This window comes from Setaria italica, chromosome II (genome assembly GCF_000263155.2).
Source record: "Setaria italica strain Yugu1 chromosome II, Setaria_italica_v2.0, whole genome shotgun sequence".
Classification (NCBI taxonomy): Eukaryota; Viridiplantae; Streptophyta; class Magnoliopsida; order Poales; family Poaceae; genus Setaria; species Setaria italica.
Genome location: NC_028451.1, coordinates 3,956,984 through 3,977,944, shown reverse-complemented (window position 1 = coordinate 3,977,944; position 20,961 = coordinate 3,956,984). Strand labels below are relative to the sequence as shown.

The following is a 20,961-nucleotide window of genomic DNA, read 5'->3' as shown; positions in this document are numbered from 1 at the left end:
ATATCATATATATATATGTATATATGTGTGTATATAAAAAAAAATAGAAACACACTCACACACACACACACACACACACACACACACATATATATATATATATATATATATATATATATATATATATATATATATATATATGCAATTGTGTAGGAGTTTCAAAATTTTTAGAAGTGATTTGCAATTTTTTATGATTTAAACAATTATAACCATATTTATTGAAATTAATTGATATTTGAACTAATTTTTTCACATATAAGATTCAAAAGTTGCATAAAAATAACAATAAGGAAATATGTTCCATTTTAGCTCAAATCATGAAAGTGCATGTGAAATTTCACAAGTTTGTTAATGTATTTATCACTTCTAATACAACTTTAGGTGAAAAAAATTCTAATAATATGAAAATATGGTTTGAAAATTATATAAATCAGTAGGGAGTCATTTTGTTACTCTACAACCTTCATATAAAAGTTTCAATATGTTTTAAAAAATTAGACTCTACATTATTCACAAATGTATACTTCACTAACAATATTTCATATAACTCAAGTCACACTTAAGTTTGTTAACTAACTTAGAAAACCAAATATCATATGCACTATAATATAATTTTTACATGTATAATACTATATATATGTATACATATTCTGTTGCAGAAGATTCAATAACTTTTAAACTAATTTAATTGGCTGAACATTAAAAGAAAATGTATATAGATTTGTGTTGGCGGCCCGTCAGCACAGACACATCACCCACTAGCACTGAGCGTGAAGCTAAAAATTCGCGAGCACTGTGCGCGGAGCCAAAAATTGGCGCGCTCGAGCAGCCATCTCTCCATTATCTTCTGTCTCCCGCTCATCTCTTTTCATACATTTGTCTCTCTCTCTTATCTCCAGGAGGGGCGGACGCGAGTCTGGCAGGCGGCGGGATGGGAGCGGTGGGCGGCGAGGACGAGCGGCAACAGGAGCGCACGGGGCACGGCGACTAGTGGAGGAGCGGTTTGTTATTTTTTTTAGTTTTTCCTAAAAATATCTTTGCTGGCGGGCGGTATAAGCACCCGCCAGCACAAAAACCATCTGTGCTTTTTGTGCTGGCGGGTGACTTAAGAAGCCCGTCAGCACAAAACCATCTGCGCTGGTGGGTGGACGTCCGCCAGCGCAAATAGCTATTTCTGCTGGCTCAAAGTTGCTGGCGGGTACACGGGTACCCGCCAGCGTAAACCTCTTCGGCACAAAGTTTTTTGGCGTGGTGCACGACCGTGCCGGGAGCTCCGGAGCTAGCAGCCTAGCACCACTTGCGAAGTGATGGGCCGTCCCGATAGATGTCGGACGGATGGATTGGAGCTAGCGACCGATATATGACAGGGACGGAATGGACGGCCAGCTGCACCAGCTGCATGGCCCGCTTCGAGCTCTCCCCGATGCGACAACTCCAAGTCCATGCCCACTACGTGCTACGGTACTTCTCCTACGGGCGGCCTGCGGTAATAAAGGTTATAGCCGCTGCACGTTAAAATCAGCGTCGATCGACAAGTTGAGCTTGTTGCATTGACTTACACATGCACAGTATAGTAACCTAGCTACTACTCCATATCTACGTATGATGTATCCATGCTCTCCAACTGTCGAACGTGGATCGATGCACGGTACGTGGATCCATGTATGATGTATCCGTACTAGCTCTCCAACTATCGAACGTCGATCGATGCGTACTGCATCTGCAGTACGTCATGCATTCAATCTATCACTGCTCTGTACGTGTCCCTAGCTACATACACAGTACCTACAGAGAAGCCAGCAGCAGGCCTGGCTCTGGCAGCGGCAGCAGCTACGACATAGGAGCTTGTGCAACCAATGCAAGCAACTGCTAGTAATGATATCGTAGAGAGTATTTAATACGAGATGCTAAACTTTAGTAGGGTTGTATCCGATGTTCGGATACTAATTAGGAGAACTAAGTATGAACTAATTATAAAACTAATTGCACAGATGAAGTCTAATTCGTCTGACGAATCTATTAAGGTTAATTAATCCATCATTAACAAATAGTTACTGTAGCACCACATTGTAAAATCATGGACTAATTAAGCTTAATAGTTTCACATCGCGAATTAGACTTCATCTGTGTAATTAATTTTATAATTAGACTATATATAATACTTCTAATTCTAATTAGTATCATTCGAACGTAATTGGTGCTAAAGTTGAGTAGGCGGGTATCCACACACACCCTGTAGTAGTAACTGGCGACGTGACAAGCTAGCGGTCCGCGACAAGGCGTCAACAACGTACAGGCAGCACGTATGCAGGGGCCTGCGCATGCAGCGCGATGCATGCATGCATGAATCCCGGACTGCGTGCTGTACGTGCTGGGCGCAACAGAACAGAGAGAGCGTGCGTACCCGCGCATGCATGCATTTGCACGCACGCACGCGTATATCCAGGGTGCGCAGGCAGCAGCAGCGCTCTTCTGTGAAGAACGAAGAGTACGGCGAGAACGCAACATGCAAGGTTGCCGTGTCGTCGTGGTGACTGCTGCATGCGTCAGCGTCACCACGAGAGGACCGAAACCAACTAGCAGTATGCAGTTCTCACTCGCTGCTACCGTGCAGTGGTATCCGTACTTATGAAGTACTCCTCCTACACTGTGTACGTATGTTGCTGGCTACATACAGTACCTTGTACCTCTCTCCACTCAGTGCGTGCATGCGTATCGCTGTTGCTCGGCATCATGCCGTGCGTCGTCGGCCGCCGGCCGTTCGTTGCCGGCTTGCCGCTCATACTGTAGCACTACCAGTGGTCGTTCCTTCCCACTGTACTCTAACATTACACACGTACGTACGCTTCGCTGTTGCACACGCGTACCTATTACGTGCACGCTTGTGATCTGATCTCCACGCACGCATGCATGCAAGCCGTGCCATCCCTGGGCAGCAAGCACATAGAGAAGGCCGGTGTCCGTAACGTACTGCCCGCGTTTGCATGCATCGCATATCTGCATGCATGCGAGACCAGCTGGGGACCCGGACACGGCCGTACCCGCATGCACGCCGGCCACTCCTGCGACTGCGATGACGTGCTAGTTCCCACTTCCTGGAGCGGCGCGGCTCGCGACAAGAGGAGAGGCTAGGCTGCTAGCAGGAGTGTGGGCATGCATGCTGGCTGCAGCTAGCTGCTAAGCCTGCTGCCGCACGCACGCCCACGCGCGACACACGACAAGACTGCGAGCGCGAGATCATCGGCGACGACGGCCGGGTCACGCCGGCGAGAGACACGGGACCAAGGCCGCGCCATGCATGCGCTGGCCGTCTGGCACTCTGCTCGCGCTGGCGCGCGACGCCGAGCGGCCGGTCGGGCGGCGTGCTCCGATCCAGGCCGCAACAACACGCGCGCACGACGCGCGCGTGTCGGGGCATTGAGAGGCTTGGCCCACGGCCCACAGCGTTCCGGCCCCCGGTCAGGACAAAGCATTACGGCTGTTCGATCTCCTCATCTCTGGGTGCGTCGATACGTCGCCAAAGTGACAAAATCCGCACTTATCGTCCGAGCAACAGGTGACCACTTAATTAATTAGTGGTTCCGAACGACTTCCCCACTTTACCAATGCATGCAATAATTAGTGTACATAATTAGTGTAAAGAAGATGCACCATGATCTACATGCATGCAAATCTAAAAACTAAAAAAGTTATAACTTCTAAATCGAACATCTAAATTAAATTTTAGTTGCATCATTATGTTTATTACTACGAGATCTTCAAAACAAAACCCCACTTGACTATATTTAGATAATTTTTTAAAAAGATATTTTTTACATATGGATTAATAAGTTCTAACTAGTGCAAATAAATACTTGAACACCACAAAAAAATTACTATTTTCTGTGAACAAAAATTAAACATGATGTAAAAAATAATACAATGCGAACAAAAAGGTTGATCATCATGAACATTTGATTGTATAGGGTAAAAAAAACTTAATATCATGAATAAATAAATCCACATCATCAAACAATTTATAATCTACAAAACCAAACAAATAATTTAGAATAAATCAGTCTTAAAAACTAGAGCCACACGCAAACCAATTATTATTACAAATGAATAATTAAGTTTATATAGCAATAAAATAATTTAAAATTGTGAACAAATATTATAACAACACGAACAAATTATTTTTACTATCAAAAAATTTAGTATATAAAGCAAACAAATATTATAATATTAAGAACAAATAAGTTTATAAACATGCATAAATAATTTCATATGGAGAACAGATACGTCCGCATTACAAATAAATTGTTTTGATGCAAGAATAAAATAAAATTAAAATAAAAAAGGGAAATATAAAAATACAAAATAAAATAGAAATGGAAGTTTTTTTAAGAAAATAATTTAAATAGAAATTAAAAAGGAAAAATACACGAAAGGAAAAGGAAATAAAAAATGTAAGTAATAAATAAATTGGAATAGGAAAGAAAAACAAAATTTAAAAAATAAATAATTCAAATAGAAGTAAAGAAAAACGAAGAGAGAAGATAGGAAAAGGAAAAACTTAGTTATTTAAATAGGTCCGTAATTCGTAATTACTCACAAACCATTGAATGGTCTAGTGGTAGTTGAACTCACTGTTTTTGCCGAGTTTAAAAGGCCGAAACGGTCGGTCCTAACAGGAAAAAAAAATCAGTTGGGCCGGACGGAGGCTGCGTATTGGGCCGGAGCGGGGGAAATGAATGACGGGCCGAAATGAATCAGCGAGCCGTGGACCGAAATTAGACCTCGCTCCGCGCGCGCGGCAAATAGTTTTCTGCCGCGTCGCGGGCCTCATCTCTCGACAAAATCTGCTACTCGATCGATCTCTTCCTCGCAGGAGACCAATAACCTTCTCACGCGACACAATGCATGCTCACAAGTCAGGAGCTCAGAATATAATGCCGCCGTCAAACTTTTCTGGATGCCACTCACCGTCACTGTCACCGGCGGCTTCTTCTTCTCCGGGCCTTTTTCTTTTGCGCGTCTCACTTTTCCATGCCCGGTCGCTGTGTTTGGTTCAACTGCTCCATCCAACCATCGATCTCTACATATTTGTAAGACGCGTTCCAGATAGAATCATCTAGTACTCCTAGTCTCCTATCCACCAAGAGCAGTCACAACTCACTAGATCGATTTTCTTTTTTTTTTCCCTTGCTTTCTCCGATCTGAAGGTTTCCTTTTCCAGAAAAGAACAAGCATGTAGGAAAACCAAAGCAATCAACTGCACCAGAATCCTTGATGGAGCTAGCCGTGTGTGTAATGAATGGAGCTAGATTTGGTTTCTGCGGCTAACAAAGTGCCAGTTTGGAAGGGTTGCTTCTCCTGCGCCTCCAGCTGAAGCACTACCAAATAGTTCAATTAAAAACAGCTTCATTCCTGGAGCACTAGAGAAGCCGGAGTCATTTTATATGGAAAAGCCGGAGCTAAAAAAAATTACCTCTACCGGCTCCTTCTCATTTTAAGAGTGGTTGGAACCCTATCAAACTAGCCCAAAATTACTCTTTGTTCTCAAATAATCCTGCTCATCATTCGTCAAGAACAACAATCGAGGCATGCGTATCTTTATTCACAAGGAATGCTGTGATGAATCAAGAGGAAGAATAAGCTCAACAAATCGCAAAATGGAGCAACGCAATAATCCGTAGCGACTCCTACGCACGAACAAGACGGATGGAACAACCGGCGTATGCGATTGCGATCACGCGGCGGCGGCGGCGAGGACGGCCGCGGCGACGAGGGCGGCGACGAGGCCGGCGGACCCCTTCTGCATGGTGGCGGCGCCGGGCACGGACTCAGTCGACGGCGTCGTCTTGGACCCCGTGGCGGCGCCCGGCGTCTGCCCCGCGGGCGTCCCGGGCGAGGTCGTGGGAGCTCCGGCGGCGGCGCCACCGCCCTTGCAGTTGCTGACGTCGGGCGTCTTGACCTTGCAGGCGTCGGGGAGGCCCAGCGCGCGGGTGCGGTTGACGCTGAGCCCCAGCGACGCCGGGTCCGCGCTCAGCGCCACGCACAGGCACTGAGGGTCCGACTGCACCACCTTGCCCAGCTGCGCGCAGCACGACGCCGGCGCCGTCGACTCGTTCCCGGAGATGTAGTTCAGGCACGGCGACAGGCTCACCAGCACCGACGTGCACTGGCTCGACGGGGACTGCGCCGACGCGCCGCCGGCCAGGAGGAGCGCAACCATCATCATCCCCGCCGCAGCGAGGGTGGCCGCCGCCATTATATTTCTTCCTCTTGCTTGATTTCCTCTGGCCTTGGTAACGCCTGATGAACACTGGCTCTGTGGTTTCTGCTTGCTGATCGATCTGAGAGGACCTGTGGATGGTGAGTGGTTTTATAGGTGGTTTCGAGTCGAGGGGGGTGTGAATGGAGGTGGCGAAATGAAGAGGACGACAGGGTGGTTAAGTATAGGTGAGCTGAACTTTCCTACTCTGCAATGGGAAATACTTTTCTTACAGGAGTTGTTGTTACGCAGCAGCCACCGGCACTTGAGAATTCCAGAATTCAGAATGGTATTCGGCCATGCAGTCTTGTCTCCCGCTGTTCTGCCGTTTGAAGTTTCAGGGATCGTTTCTGAATTCAGACTGATCAGGCATTCAGACTCAAGACCAGGTGCCGTTGATCTCTCTGCAAACACAACAGCCGTGTTGGAAGGCACTAGCAACGGCATGCACAAGTGTCGCTAGCGCGTAGAATTGGTTGGTGCGATTGGCAAATCCAGTTTCCTAGAGTTTAAAGTTGACAGGGTTGCTTCTAGACATCAGTTCCGTGAAGAGCAAGTGCTTTCAACTTTTACAGGTTTTTTTTTCTGGAACAATAATTGTTATGTGCTTTTTTTAAAGAAAAATTAAAAAGGTGAACTACTCCCATACACATATCATAAAATTCACTACTTTAAGAGACCACTGACGTCTTTCGGGAAAAAAAAACAGAGACCACTGACCACGGTTAAACAAACTAATATGCCATGAACTTTGGATTTCCAAAGCTAAAATAGCTAATGATTGGCTTCTCTTTATCAGCCAGCCAAAGCCCCTTCGCACAAAAAGAAAGGGATATTTTCTTTCTCTCTTTTAAATAAACATAGCATGCACCGGTGATTCAGGCACCAGCATACGAAATGGATGCAGAGTTGCTGCGGTGGTGTGTCACGCCTTGCTTGTTTTCTGCTGGCCGGAAGCTCCTTTTCTTCCTCGTCGTCATTCAGTCAAAAGTTGTTATGCAGTAGTTATAATTGGTCGGTTTGAGTTCATGTTTCGTATCTAGGTACTTTTTAATCCCATGTATGAATTGGTTTAAACCAACCTCACGACACGTGTCTACCTATATCTACCACGTAGACCTGAGTATTTTTGAGCGGGTGGGCTTGGGCCAGCTCAAAAAAAGTACGGTTTATTTTGGATTAAAAATTTGTGCCCACCAACGTCCTATCGATTTTCTAGACTGGCCTCAGGCTTTCCATTCTTTTCTAGTTAAAAAATAAATTAAATAAATTGTCTGAGCGAGCTTAGGCAGCTCGAATTTTTTTAGCTTGATATTCGCTAACCACACCCAGTCCCATAATAAGCGTGGGACCGCGGGACGGGCTAGGCCACTCGGCCAAGATTGCTCAGGCGCACCAGAGTAGTAAATCTTTGTACTTTATACATCTATTTGGACTAAGATTCGTTATTTAGTTATCATGACAAGGTATTTTTTATTTCAAATTTTATTTGTTGTTTATTTTCCTTGACTCATTATTTAGTATGAGAATCCAATTACTAATTTCCTTAGTTTTTATTTTCAATTTAAATATTTATATTTTAATTTATATTAGATGTATTTTTTTGTTTGATTGTATTTACTAACTCATTATTTTTATTCTAAATTTTAGCTATTTACTATATTTATTTTAGATGGATCTTTGTTAGGGTATTTTGTTTTCCAACTTATATGAGAGAAAAAAACACTCTACTTTAAGCGACTACGGTTAAACGAGCTGATCTGCCATGAACTTTGGGTTTGCAAAGCTAAAATAGCTAGCGATTTGGCTTTTCTTTGTCAGCCCAGCTCTTCACACAAAAAGAAAACCGGTGATTCGGGAAGCTGCATACGAAATGGATGCGGGGTTGCTGTGTGGTGGTGTTTTGTGTCACGCATTGCTTGTGTTCTGCTGGTCGGATCGATGCCCCTTTTCTTCCTCGTCGTCATTCAGTTGTTATGCAGTAGTTAATATAAAAGCGGTCGGTTACCTGATGAGACCTTTGAGTAGCAGTATTTGCTTTGAGTGTGAGCAAATGCAACCATCCACGTGTCCTATGTTTATGTTTTGTCTAACTTTTTCTAGACCATAGATGAATTGGTAGGGTCTTTTTTATAGCTCCACCTGCTCCTTATTCTTAGTGGAAATAATTCTTGGAATGAAGTGATTCTATAGGTGAAAGATTCTCTACAATTAATTTTATGGAGAAATGGTTTTGTGCGAAAAGTGAATCAATAGAAACTAGTTTTTCCAGCTCCCAGTCCCTCCAGAATCAGAAGAGAATCACTTCTATCCGAGGGATAGAAACTGTTTGGTAGAGCTTCTCCTGAATTCAGCTCAGAAACTACTCTAAGAGCTTTGCCAAATAGGTCCTAAAGTACCACATAGCTTCCCAATCATTTAGAATTCAACAAAGATTTTGATGCTTCTTCCTCCAAATTCTTTATCTTAGTAAGAAAGAAAATGAAATTATTATTAGTGTCAACCAAATACCATCTAAGGGAACTTCATGTTGCAAATACTTATTTAAAAGAATTTTGATTACATTTACCACTCATAACTTCTAATATCGCCCTGCCCTAAAAAAAATTCTAATATTGCCCCACCAAAGAAGAACCAGCCAAGAGGTTGCTATCTTGGTAAGGCTAGAAGTTTTGGCTTGACATGACCTTTGGTCCTCTAGGAACAGAAAATGACACATCTATTTTAATTGTGCGCTGGCCTTCTAGTATATTGGTAGACTTGGAACATCAAGGTGATATCACAACTAATAATATGCTCACATGGTGTTTTCTACGCAAGATTTGATATGTACAGAATGGTACATGTGGCTTAGGTGTATTTATAACTTATGCTTATTGCTATTTAATTTTTTCCAAAGAACAAATCAATGAATAATTCTTTATAGTACGCATTTATGGAAAGGACACATACATAATTATTTATGGTTTGATAACTTTGGGGATATTCTGGAGAAAAGATATTCATGCATAAAAGAGGTTGCTATCTTTCTATATGTACATGTACAACTATTAAACAAAGAACCCTTGGTCATTTTGAGATGTTGGTCAGAGCATCTTATACTTAATCTTTGTATCATGGACCTAAAATTTCTTATTTGAATTGTAACATTGCACAGTGAAAACTATTACATTGAACATATACGCACAAAGAGAACATGTCATCTCCTTATTAAAATTCTTTATTTATTGGTTAATGGTTTACTTTATGCTGCTATGTACCCTATGAAACAACAATATGTACAAATGAAAATAGAAATGAGTCAAGAGGAGTTGAAATTAATGCAAAAAATTTATACAAAACTATATATAGTTAGTATCAAAATTTGAAATATAGTTTGTTCTATACTGCAATTTTTAGTCCAGCATACATTTATAACCCAAGTAGGTACGCCTCGTCGTCTCCATCGAATTGTCGTAGCTGCAGGAGGACTCTGCGGCCTCATTTGCCAACAAGCTTGCACACCTCTTCTATGATGGTGAAGACGACGGTCAATGTCAGCTGATGGAAGGTTGGATGTCGTAATGGAAAACGCTAAGCTTTAGAAAATGCTTGTAGACTGCCACACTGAACTCTTATCATCGCCAGTGGCCTCATGTTAGCCGCAACCTTAAACAATCACCATGTTGTTGCTTTTCTTCGGCCTTGGCAAAGCAACAACATCGACTTCTATTTCTGCAGCGGTGTGCCTATGCACGTTTGAGAAGTGGATCAGACAGTAAAGAAAATGAAAATAAGAAAGATCGAGAAGCAAATATAGATGTGGGCAGGGCTAGATGGGATAGAGGGATTTATCCTAAGAGAGGTTTTAGGATTAAACAATATGTTTTGATTTTGTGAAGAATTCTGAGTTGATTGAAATTTGGATAGATTTCAAATCTGAAAGAAGGTCAAAAGGTTAAGGGTTTAGAAACATTCAAAAATGCAACACTCATACGTGAGGTTATTTTATGCCAGTTTAAATTTGGAACATGGTTTCTGTAGGCAACTAAATAAAGAAAATAAATTAATTTGTTGAAAAATTTGAGAAACCTAAAAAAATTAGTCAATTTAAAATGCTCTAAAGGTCGTACCCAAATCCCATCACATATATATACACTAAAAGCATTTCAAATCTGAACATTGTTGACATGAACAGCTATGACGACAATGCACCCCTTCTACTTGCCAAGCTAATACATGGTGGTATCTTATTTTTTTGAAACGAGAGCTGCCGATTATATTAAAAAGGAGTTATATACCGGAAAGATACAAGAAAAGGAAAGGAAAAGAAAAACAAAACCGACTCGCTCGGTTGGATTGGGACATCAACGCAGCCACTCAACTCAAGACTGCCACATCCGACCGGTTGGATTGGGATATCAACGCGGCCTCACCACTCCACTCATCACGGCGGCACTCACCAACATTCACGGTCATGATCCACGGTCGACAGGGAACCGATAGAGACATACTGCACCGCACCGAAAAGGCCGCTGCTATGCGGGACCCTCCGCTGTAGTGCCGCTGCAACACCACACTTCACCACACATAGTGATACCACCAAATCTAGACCTCTCGCAGGCTGCCTCGCAGTCACCACCGCGATAACACAACGCACGGGGGCCTCGCCACATCCGCTGTTGGACTCCACCTCACTCTCGTCGGCTCAAAGAAACACCACACGCGGGGGCCTCGCCACGCCCGCCATAGTACTCCACATCACAAATTCGTTTATTTTATCGCTGTCATAGTGGAGGGCAATATTGCCCCGCTCTACAAGATCTCCGTCGATCAGCCAAGCCACCACCATAGGATGACTTCGCTTTGTTGCTTCACCCGCGCAAAAGCCTCCGCCACCATGTTAGCAATCCAGGGAAGTCACTTGCGCTGTCTTTCGACGATGTACCGCACCGAGTAGCCCAGCCAAGTTGAGCAACCCGCCGCGGTCCACTGCAAGCCTAGTTGTCCCACGATGCCGTTTCCACAAGCGCCGTCCTTGACGCAGTCCCACGCCGCACTGACTGTTGCCAAGCAACGCCAGCCGCCGCGGTCCGCTGCAAGCAGCCAAGACTGACAACCACGTGACAACCCCTAGCCGCCACCATAACTGCGATCACCTCCACGTGGCCTCGGCAACACCTATCCAGCTCGCCACGCGGCGGAATTGTCGCCACCGGCTGCGGCCATTCATAACTAATGGACCAACAGAGCCACAAACCGAGATGGGTCTCTAGAGATGATGCCTCCAAGAAGGGCACGACACCAATGGCGCCACCGTCGCTCGTCTAGAATCTGGATAGGGTTTTCAACCAGAGGATCCCCGTGCAACATATTGTAGATCAGACATGATGCCCCCAACGGGAAGAACGACGTTCTAGGACGCCGCCGTCATCTCCACCAGTAAGAACGTCGGCGAGAGCTTTCGCCCTGAGCATCCCAACCCCTGCACTCTCACAGCTTGGCACTCTTGGCCACAGTCACGATAGCCCATTCGTGGCAGCGGTGCCGCCGCGCCTCCTCGCACCACGCCGCCATACCTCCACCTCCGCTTGCTCGCTGGCAATCATCCACCCCACGCATAGCATGCGTGCAGTGCCTCTCTGTGATGGTGCCACCTCCATGCCACTGTCCTCCACGATGGCACCACCTCTGCGCCGCGCCTTGCGCTGCCCCGCACGCAACTTGCACGCAGGGCCTCCTCCGCACCGACGCCATCTTTGCGCCGCTGTCCTCTGCACCGGCGCCCCCTCCGCGCCGCTCACACCAGGCCATCCGCGTGCGTCCCGCCCTACAGGTCCTCCTCCGCGCACGCGCGGGCTCCTCCCGGCGGCATCTCTCACGGCCTTTCCTCCGCTCCCGCGACCGGCCGGCCACACGTCACCATCGTCGCGAAGCTAGGCCCAGCCAGCCGCGAACACTAGTGCCACTGTCGGGCCATGCCAGTCGCGGCCGCCGCCGCCGCCGGGCCACGCCAGCCGGCGGTTGCCAAGCGCCACCGCAAGCTGTCCGTGTCAGCCGCGGTCGCTCCTGCCATCGGCCACACGTCGCTGTTGTCATGGGGCCGGGCGCAGCCAGCCGCAAACACCGGCGCCACTACCCGACCGCGCCAGTCGCGGATGCCGTTGCCACTGCCGGGCCGCGCCAACCGGCGCACGCGAGGTGCCACCGTGAAGCCGGCCATGTCAACCGCGGCCGCCGGGCCACGTCAAGAGAAGCAACCCCGCGCCCACGTGCGGCGAGCATGCCACCGTCAGGCCCGGCAGAGCACAGATCCAGCATACAAACATGCGGATCCGGCCTTCCCTGGGGAGGATCTGGCCATCAGCCATGGCGCCGCCGCCGGGCAAAAAACTGGGAGGGGAAGGAAGAAGGGGCCTAGGCGAGAGGAAGAAGCAATGTGACCCCGCCACCGCCTTCCTTGCTGTTTGCCCGGCTTTGGACAGGGCAGCTCTGGTGGTGGCGGAGGTAGGGAAGGAGTGGAACGAGGGCTAGCGGCGGCGGATGGGGTGGCCGCCCGAGTTGCCCTGAGTGGACGACGCGGGGGCTCGTTCATTTTTTTTCAGGAGTGTTCTTCATGATTCCACATACATACGGTGGTATCAAAACAATGGAATTCATCTATTTTTATTATGGGTAACCCCCCATTTTACAGACTTCCTGCTCAACTCCATGCATGCCACAGATTCTGCTTAGCTCCATCTTGCACCAACCCATCGTGTCGGTCTCAAGGATAGGGCCGCGTGGCAATGATCGAGCTTGAGGTTTATGTGATTCAAGGCATACCATCAACTTATCACTCGAAACGAAGAAGTCCCTTATTACTTCATTTGAGAGAGATCTGTGTCGGACAAATGACAGATGTTCAGTATCAGCACATCACAGGGCATACATCCCTAAACTAGATGCTGAGCTTTTCTTTTCGAGACAACTAGATGCCATAGTTGAGTCTGCATTAACCAAACATTCTCACTTGTAGCGCTGCAAGTACTCCACGAGCTCATCGACATACTCCTCCTGCCTCACCCTGTCTCCAACAACCTCTTGCAACTCCTTGGCACGGCGCGCGAACTCCTCGCCTTCCTCCCCCGCCATCACGCACCGCACCGCCGCGGCGACGTCGGCCCCGCGGAACGACCCGTCGTCGTAGTCCCTCGGCACCTCGACGCCGACGCTGCGCGCCGCCATGGCGCGCGCGTTGAGGCCCTGGTCACCCACGAACGGCAGCATCACCAGCGGGTGCCCGAACCGGAAGAGGCTCTCCGTGACGGAGCCCCAGCCGCAGTGCGTCAGGAACGCGCCCACGGCGGCGTGCGCGAGCACGAGCACCACTCCACGCCCCGCCACGCGCCGCCCGAACCCGTCGGGGAGCAGCACCTCCGGCGCGCCGCCGCTCGGCGAGCGGAACGCCCAGATGAAGGGCACGCTGGAGAGTTCCAGCCCGCGCCCGAGCTCGCGGACGTTGTCCGCCGTCACGGACGCCTCGCTCCCCAACGCCACGTAGACGACCGACCTCCGGGGCTGACCGTCCAACCACCGCTCGGCCTCCAGGAAGGAACGGTCGCCGCCGCCGTCGTTGTCGTCCGCGGCGTCGCCGGGCAGGAGGAGGCCGGCGGGGACGACGGGCTTGGCGAATAGCTCCGCCAGGAGCGGGAACAGCCGGGGCTCGGCCTCGGGGCAGCTTCGGGAGACGATGAGGCGGCAGGACGGGTGGTGCAGCTGCCAGAGGCGGTCGATGTCGGCCACTCCGGAGGCGTTTGGCCGACACGCGGGGGCTCGGGTCGCCGCCTCGTGGCGGCGGTAGGAGATCGTGGAGGGGAAGGGGATCCATGGCGGTTGCGCCATGTAGTCCTCTGTCGTCCTCCGCGGGTGCGCCTCGTTCTCGTGCTTCGGCCCGGCGTAGGCCAAGTGGGCCGCCGGAAAGATGAGGAACATGGCGCACGCGATCTTGCAGCGGACAAGAAGTCAAAGTTGACAAAAATTATGACAAAGTTTAAACAAGATTAGAAACAAGTTGCTGTTACAATCTCAAGCTGTGTCACCTACCTTGTGCTCCTCGGCGATCGGCCAGGCCCAGATGTGGGCGAAGTCGAGAATGATCCAGTCAGGCTTCCTCACGAACCCGTCGGCGTCGCCATCGCCGCCGGCAGCACAGCGCTCCTCGACAAGGGCCGCAAATGGCGCGGCGAGGCCGTCGAACGCGGCCTTGAGGAGGTCGACCTTCTCCGGCGGGACGTCGGCGGTGGACTCGGCGCCGGCCGGTAGCCCCTCGACCGCCGGGAGGTCCAGCGTGACGACGCGGACGCGCGCGGAGAGCTCCAGCGGGACGGCGCGCAGCCTGGCGGCGTTCCTCGGCGTGGACACGAAGGTGACGGCGTGGCCGCGCCGCGCCAGCCGCTTGGAGAGCTCCAGGAACGGGATCATGTGGCCGAAGTGCCGAACGCCAGCCATGGGAATACCACGACGTGGAGAGGAGACGAAGCTTCTTTGATTTCCTCTGCCATGGCTGCTTCTTTGAGAGCTAGAACTAATGCTGGGTAGTTTCTGCAGAGGGAAACTGGCTACGAAATGCATTGCAATTCGACATTGATTGATAATGTGAAGGAGCTCATCGAAGCTGCTGTGTCGGGATTAGAATGCAAAATAACGCATGACCAACGAGTGCTAATACTTAGTCAGGTTACGACAAAACGATCGTGACTCCCTCCACTTGAAATTCGTCCGATCGCCCTTTGAGCCTAGATCGGCACATGAATTAAGATTTGTTTAATTAGCAACATGTGGCGATAAAAGAATGATATCTTATAACTCTGATCTCGGTTCAAACACATAGTCTTAGGGAAACAGAGGTAATTGTTTCATATAACATTCGAATCGAAAGAATCCCCGCCAAAACTAGCTGTTTGTTTTGTAAGTTTCACATGAACAACTCAACAGAGTCAACTCGAGCAAATCGGCATGCTTTTATACTGGCAAAGACGAGTTTGCCGGATTTTTTCGGCAGCTTTGCAGAGGAACATGAGATTTCAGAAAGTTTGTGTAGATTTTCGATTTTATAAATCTTCAACTTTATTTTCCAAGCCCAAACATCTTATATGAATGCATTCTCTACAAGACTACAACTTCAGTCGATATCTGTGAAACATGCAATAAAATTTCAAGAATAATATGAGCCACAAAATTGTTTATAAATTCATTTTAAAGCCGTAACCATTTCTGTAACTTTCGACAAAAACATTTGCATATTTGGATCTCGTAAAATTATCAAGCTGTAGAACATATTCAAAGGAATTTCAAAGGAAAACTGCAGGAATCACGAAACGGAGGAAAGGAAATGAAAATGAGTGTTTGGAACAAAGGAGCTGCCAATTCCTTTCCTATGGAATCCTGTAGCCAGATGCTTGTTTCAGGAAAAAAAGAATCCACTCCGTCCTCTTATTTTCTTTTCCTTCACGCTTGTCCGAGGCAACGGAGAGAAAAAAATGAGCTAATCACACCCAATGAAAAACCTGGCAGCCACCTCTGTCGCAGCTCCCATGGTAATCCAACTGAACGGCTGTCGTCATCGTTGGACCTGCTGCCCTCCCGGAGTTGGCCTGCTCCGGAGGAGTTCCGCCCGCTGCATCTGCTTTTGTAGCGCTGCTTCATCCTTTGCCTGCTGCTACCTAGATCTCGGCATCAGTATCTACGGGAACAAGAAGAGAGGCAGTGGATAAGAACGACGAAGGATGGAGACGAGGATGGGAGGAGTTGAGCTGTTTTGTTTTTTTAGTTGATCTGTTTTGTTTATTCACATGTTATACTTGTGATGGGCACTTTCGTTTTGTTGGTCAAGATGTCAGTGGCTATCGCGGCTAACCGAGAGCAACAATATTGATCAGCTAGTTGAGATTTTCCCCACGGTGGGACCATAAAAAAAAGTTTCCTGTGATTTCATTCCTACGTTCCAAACACCACTCCATCCAATTTTTTCTATGCTTTCCAATCCTATGTTTTAACACCATATTCCTATTTCTTTCCTACGTTTTTTTTTTCCATTCCTCTGTTTTGGATTCCTCCGTTCCAAACAGACCATCACAAATCACATGAAAATGGAAGAGAAAACTGTCAGAGCATTTCATCACGACCGGTAAACTGTAGTTAAGTTTCAACAAACTCCTGTAGCATATATATTTCAATAGCAGGGTTTTTCCAAGCATATCTTTCAAATTTACAAGGAAAAGAAATTGTAACAGTGTTAGAGGTCACAAGGTGGTGAAAGATGGCAGCACGGAGGTGGAGCCAGAGCCACATCAGGAGGGCTGTGCGTTGACCAGCTCGTGTGCTACAGTGCTGCCGGATTTGCCCAGCTGGCTGATTGAATTTCTGTAGACAATGATTCTGCTCTGCTCAGCCCGCTACTACCGGAGCCAACGAAGCATCTCCCGAGTCCACTGACCAAATCCGATACAAATCACCATTCAGCAGAGATTAGCATCAGATCAAATCGGTCAGCAAAGTTTTGTCCGCACATGCATCAGCTTTCTATTGCGTAGTGAGCAAATCAAATGAGAAAAGAAAGGCTTTAGTTTCTTCGATCGGAGAAATCGTTGCAGCAACCAATTGAAACAGCCACGCCACAAGCATTATCTTGTTGCATTCTTCTAAAGCTAGAATTTAAAAAAAAAGATTATTCACACTTTTCATCGTCAGCTGAAACAGTTTCACTTTAACTGCAAAACATCAACATCATTCAACTCATGCTCAGGAATCCTGAAAGAATGCACTAAATTCATAATCAGATCGTACAGCCAATGCAACACCCTCAAATTAAATCACTCACAAACAAACATCCCTTCGTCCCAAATCACTATTCATTTTAATTTTTCTAGATACATAACGTTTTACCATGTATCTAAATATAATATATATTTAAGTGTATAACAAAAGCTACGTAGCTAGATAAGTCAAAATGAACGGTAATTTAGGATAGAGTACTAATTAACCCGAATGCCTGCAGCCTGCACCATTCTGCAACTATACAAGCTCAGGTATAAAGAACTCTGCAACTATACACAACTCCGTTGCTTCTGCCTGTTCATGTTCAGCAGACCAGAGCAAGGTCTGCCGATCACACGAGTGCAGCTCCAACGGCGAGCAGCAGCACGAACGCCGCCGTCGTCGCGGGGGCATCAACGCTCGCTCTCCGGCCGGAGCTCGGCAGCACCACCGGCCTCGTCTGCTCCTGGCTAACCGGCGCCGTCGCGGTCGGCTCCACCTCCGGTGTTGCCGGCGTCGCGGAGGACGGAACGTCGGCGCCGGTGCCGGGAGCTGGGATCTGAGCCGACGTGTCTGCATTAAGATCGAGTGCATTGCATTATCAAGCCGTCGGGCATTGCAAATTTGCAACCATCACATCTAGCGATCAGTCACCGGAACGCACGCGCGCACGTACCTCTGCACTGCAGCGGGACGGCGGCGGAGTTGCATGCCTTGGGCAGCGCGACGGCGAGCGTACGGTTGACGCCGGGCACACCGAGCGGCACGTTGCCGGTGAGGATGAGGCACGCGCAGCCGGTGCTCGCGCTCATCAGCTCCGCCAGGGACCGGCAGCAGTCCTGCGTCGGCGCCGAGCCGCCGCCGCCGCCGTTGGTGAGGAAGTTGAGGCACGGGGTGAAGCTGGTGATCAGCGACGCCGTGCACGACGCCGCCCCGGCCTGACCCTGCCCGGACGCCGGCGCGGCCAGCAGCGCCGTCGTCACCACCGCGAGCAGCCTGATGATCATCAGGTTCAGCGACCCCATCGATGATCCTCTAGCTGAACTGACTCTCCGCCCTGTCGGCTTTTGTTGTGAGATGTCGTGTTGGTAGATAGGGAATCGGTTATGATAGCGCAACTGCCACAGCTAACAACCTCTACTCTGTTGTGGTCAGTGTCAAAGTGTCGCGCATGACATCTTTGGGATGGTTTAGCGCGGCCGGGTAGGCAGGGTTCGTCACCGAATGATATGATGTGATGTCTTCCGTGATTCCGTCCGTGTACCAGGGAACTAATTAACTTTCGTTAGTTCTCACATTGAGTTTGACCGCCTTGTGCGGCATGGCTTGGAGTAACTGTGCTATGTGTACCAACATATTTCCTTCTCCTCTTGTGTTGCAAAAGAGCTTGTTTTGACATTACTACTGCCATCTCAACGCATTATCTCGACTACTAATCACTAGTAAAGTTCTTATATAGCATATAATTTTTTGAAAAAAAATTCAATCAAAATATGAAAAAAGTTCATATGATTATAGTTTTAGTTCCTTGCACACAATAGAAAACAATATACTTTTCTGATTATTGGATGGACTCCAAGTGACTACCAAAATGCAAAATATGCCGTCGAAAACTTTCATTGGACTATGTTGTGCATGCATGTTAATTATGGGAGCGAGTATGCATACGTGTATGTAAGTCTATGTAACTGTATTATGTTCAAATAAAAAAGACCACAAAGATGCTGTGCTTGGGTTTGGCAAGTGGCAATGGTTAACCACAACGGTAACCGGGGAAAGTTTGTAAAGACTTCACATCCAGATTTTGCATCTATATTCTAGATCCGTGTTTCTCCAATCAAAAGAAATCTCATTTTTTAAATCTTAGTCTATATGCACTAAAGTAGAATCCATAAGAATGACAAAATAGCACCATGTGATCAAATTGTAAATGACAACCCAATTGTCTATATTACATAAAAAACCTAGTTGTCCATAATTTTTGTTCCAATATATATAATGCATGTAGAATATAATCCTCATAAAGTAATATTTAGGCTTCTTCATTATGTTAGGTTATAATAAAAAACCTAACATATAGAATTATCGTGTTTAGATTTTAGGCTCCATCTTGACACTTCTCTTCATATTATAAAATAATAACTACATAGTTATAAATAGATTTATCTAGCATACTACTAGAAAACATAAGCATAATATATAACTTCTTATGAAGATAACTACATTGGGAGCGTACATAAAACACCAAATAATTTTGCAATCATTTAACATACTCATGTAATAGAATTAACTCCCTTTAGAAAGTAGGAATGCTTCATACTTCACATTCTTTATCTTAATAAGAAAGAAAATGGTATTATTACTAATATCAGAGATAATTCATTATGATGGCTGCATTTACCACGCATAAAAGGTAGCCCGACGTGACATTTAGTGCTCCAAGTATGATGGCATGTATATTTTGATCGTGCACTGACCTTCTAGAATATGGGTAGAATTGGAACATCAAGGTGATATCACAACTAATAATATATTAACATGGTGTTTCCTACACACCCTAGTCAGGGGAACTTTGCAACGGGATATGAGATGCAGAATGTTACGTGTAGCTTAGTGATATGCGCAACTTGTGTTTATTGCTATTTGCAATTTCCCCAAAGATCACATCAATGTATATTTCCTTATAGTACTCAATTATTGAAAGGACACATACAATTATCTATTGTTTGATAACTTTGGGGATATTTCAGAGAAAAGATATTTATGACTAGAAGATGTTGCTATCTTGCTATATGGAAGTGTAAAACTATTAAACCAGAACCCCTAGCTATTTTGAGATGTTGGTCAGCGCACCTTATACTTGATCATGTTATCATAGACCAAAACCTTATTATTTGAACAACAATAACATTGCATAGTGAAACCTATAACATTGAACAATATGCATACAAAGAGAACATGTCATCTCCTTATTAAAAGTATTTATTTGGTTAATAATTTACAAAGAGAACATGTACCCATATGGCACATCAATATATAAATGGAAATAGAAACTAGTCACGATAAGATGAAAATTCATGCAAAAAGTTGTATGTAAAATAAAGTTTTTCACACATATATAATAGTTAGTACCAAAATTTGACTTATAGATTTTCCCATAAATGGATAAGCTGCAACTTTCGTCGAGGTGTCGCATCAACGCACGAGGATTTTAAGGCATGACTCGCTAGCCGCGAAGTGTGCATGAGTATGTGGCCATGGCGGCAACAAGGAGCTCGAACTGAGCATTTGTGAGTAGTGAGCAGCGTGACGCTAAGGCGGTAGTGTCGGGGATAGATCCCCAGTACTCGCAAGGAAGGAAGATGGACTCCTATTAGGATTTCTCTGTAATCCTACTAGGACTCATACCATGTAATCCTACTAGGACTCCTACCTTGTAACCGACTAGTAATCCCGCCCCTCTGGAGTATATAAAGGAGGGAAGGGGTCCCTAGATCGGTAGCTGAAGACCTCGTAAAACTATAATAGAGAAAAAAATCCTCAACACCAAACAACACCCAAGCCCAAGGTGCAATATACAACACCCCAAATAGTATGTAGGGTATTACGCTACTCTGGAGGCCCGAACCTGTATAAATCCGTGTCTTGTGTCCTTGCTTTTACCTTCAAGTTCCAGGTCCGACGATTCCCCACCAACCAATCTACTACATCGGGATACCCCTCAGTAGGTTGCCAGGTATAAAACACTAACATCTAGCATGCCAAGTAGGGGTGATCGTCGAGATCATCGGGCGAGCTCGAAGGACCTCATCATCAAGATCGATCTACTCTACAAGACAAGAACGATGTTCTCCCATCCAATCGACAACTTGGTGTGCAACTACATTGGAGTCTGAAGCAAAGTCGCCGGATAGGCTAATTCCGAGCTA

The 20,961-nt window shown here is 46.7% G+C and overlaps 2 protein-coding genes and 1 pseudogene across 2 annotated transcripts; all 3 read right to left on the bottom strand.

Annotated features, from left to right (window-relative positions):
* Positions 1-5,561: 5,561 nt before the first annotated feature.
* Positions 5,562-6,368, bottom strand: LOC101781404 (non-specific lipid transfer protein GPI-anchored 2). Its single transcript, XM_004955545.3, has one exon. It carries the CDS (start codon positions 6,251-6,253, stop codon positions 5,732-5,734), a length of 522 nt encoding a protein of 173 aa, XP_004955602.1. The 5' UTR covers positions 6,254-6,368; the 3' UTR covers positions 5,562-5,731.
* A 6,562-nt stretch (positions 6,369-12,930) lies between these two features.
* Positions 12,931-16,009, bottom strand: LOC101772632 (annotated as a pseudogene).
* Positions 16,010-17,014: 1,005 nt separating this feature from the next.
* LOC105913557 (non-specific lipid transfer protein GPI-anchored 2) lies at positions 17,015-18,060 on the bottom strand. Its single transcript, XM_012843841.2, has 2 exons — positions 17,709-18,060; positions 17,015-17,605 (listed from the first exon to the last, which is right to left on the bottom strand). Exons 1-2 carry the CDS (start codon positions 18,055-18,057, stop codon positions 17,385-17,387), a joined length of 570 nt encoding a protein of 189 aa, XP_012699295.1. The 5' UTR covers positions 18,058-18,060; the 3' UTR covers positions 17,015-17,384.
* Positions 18,061-20,961: the final 2,901 nt, after the last annotated feature.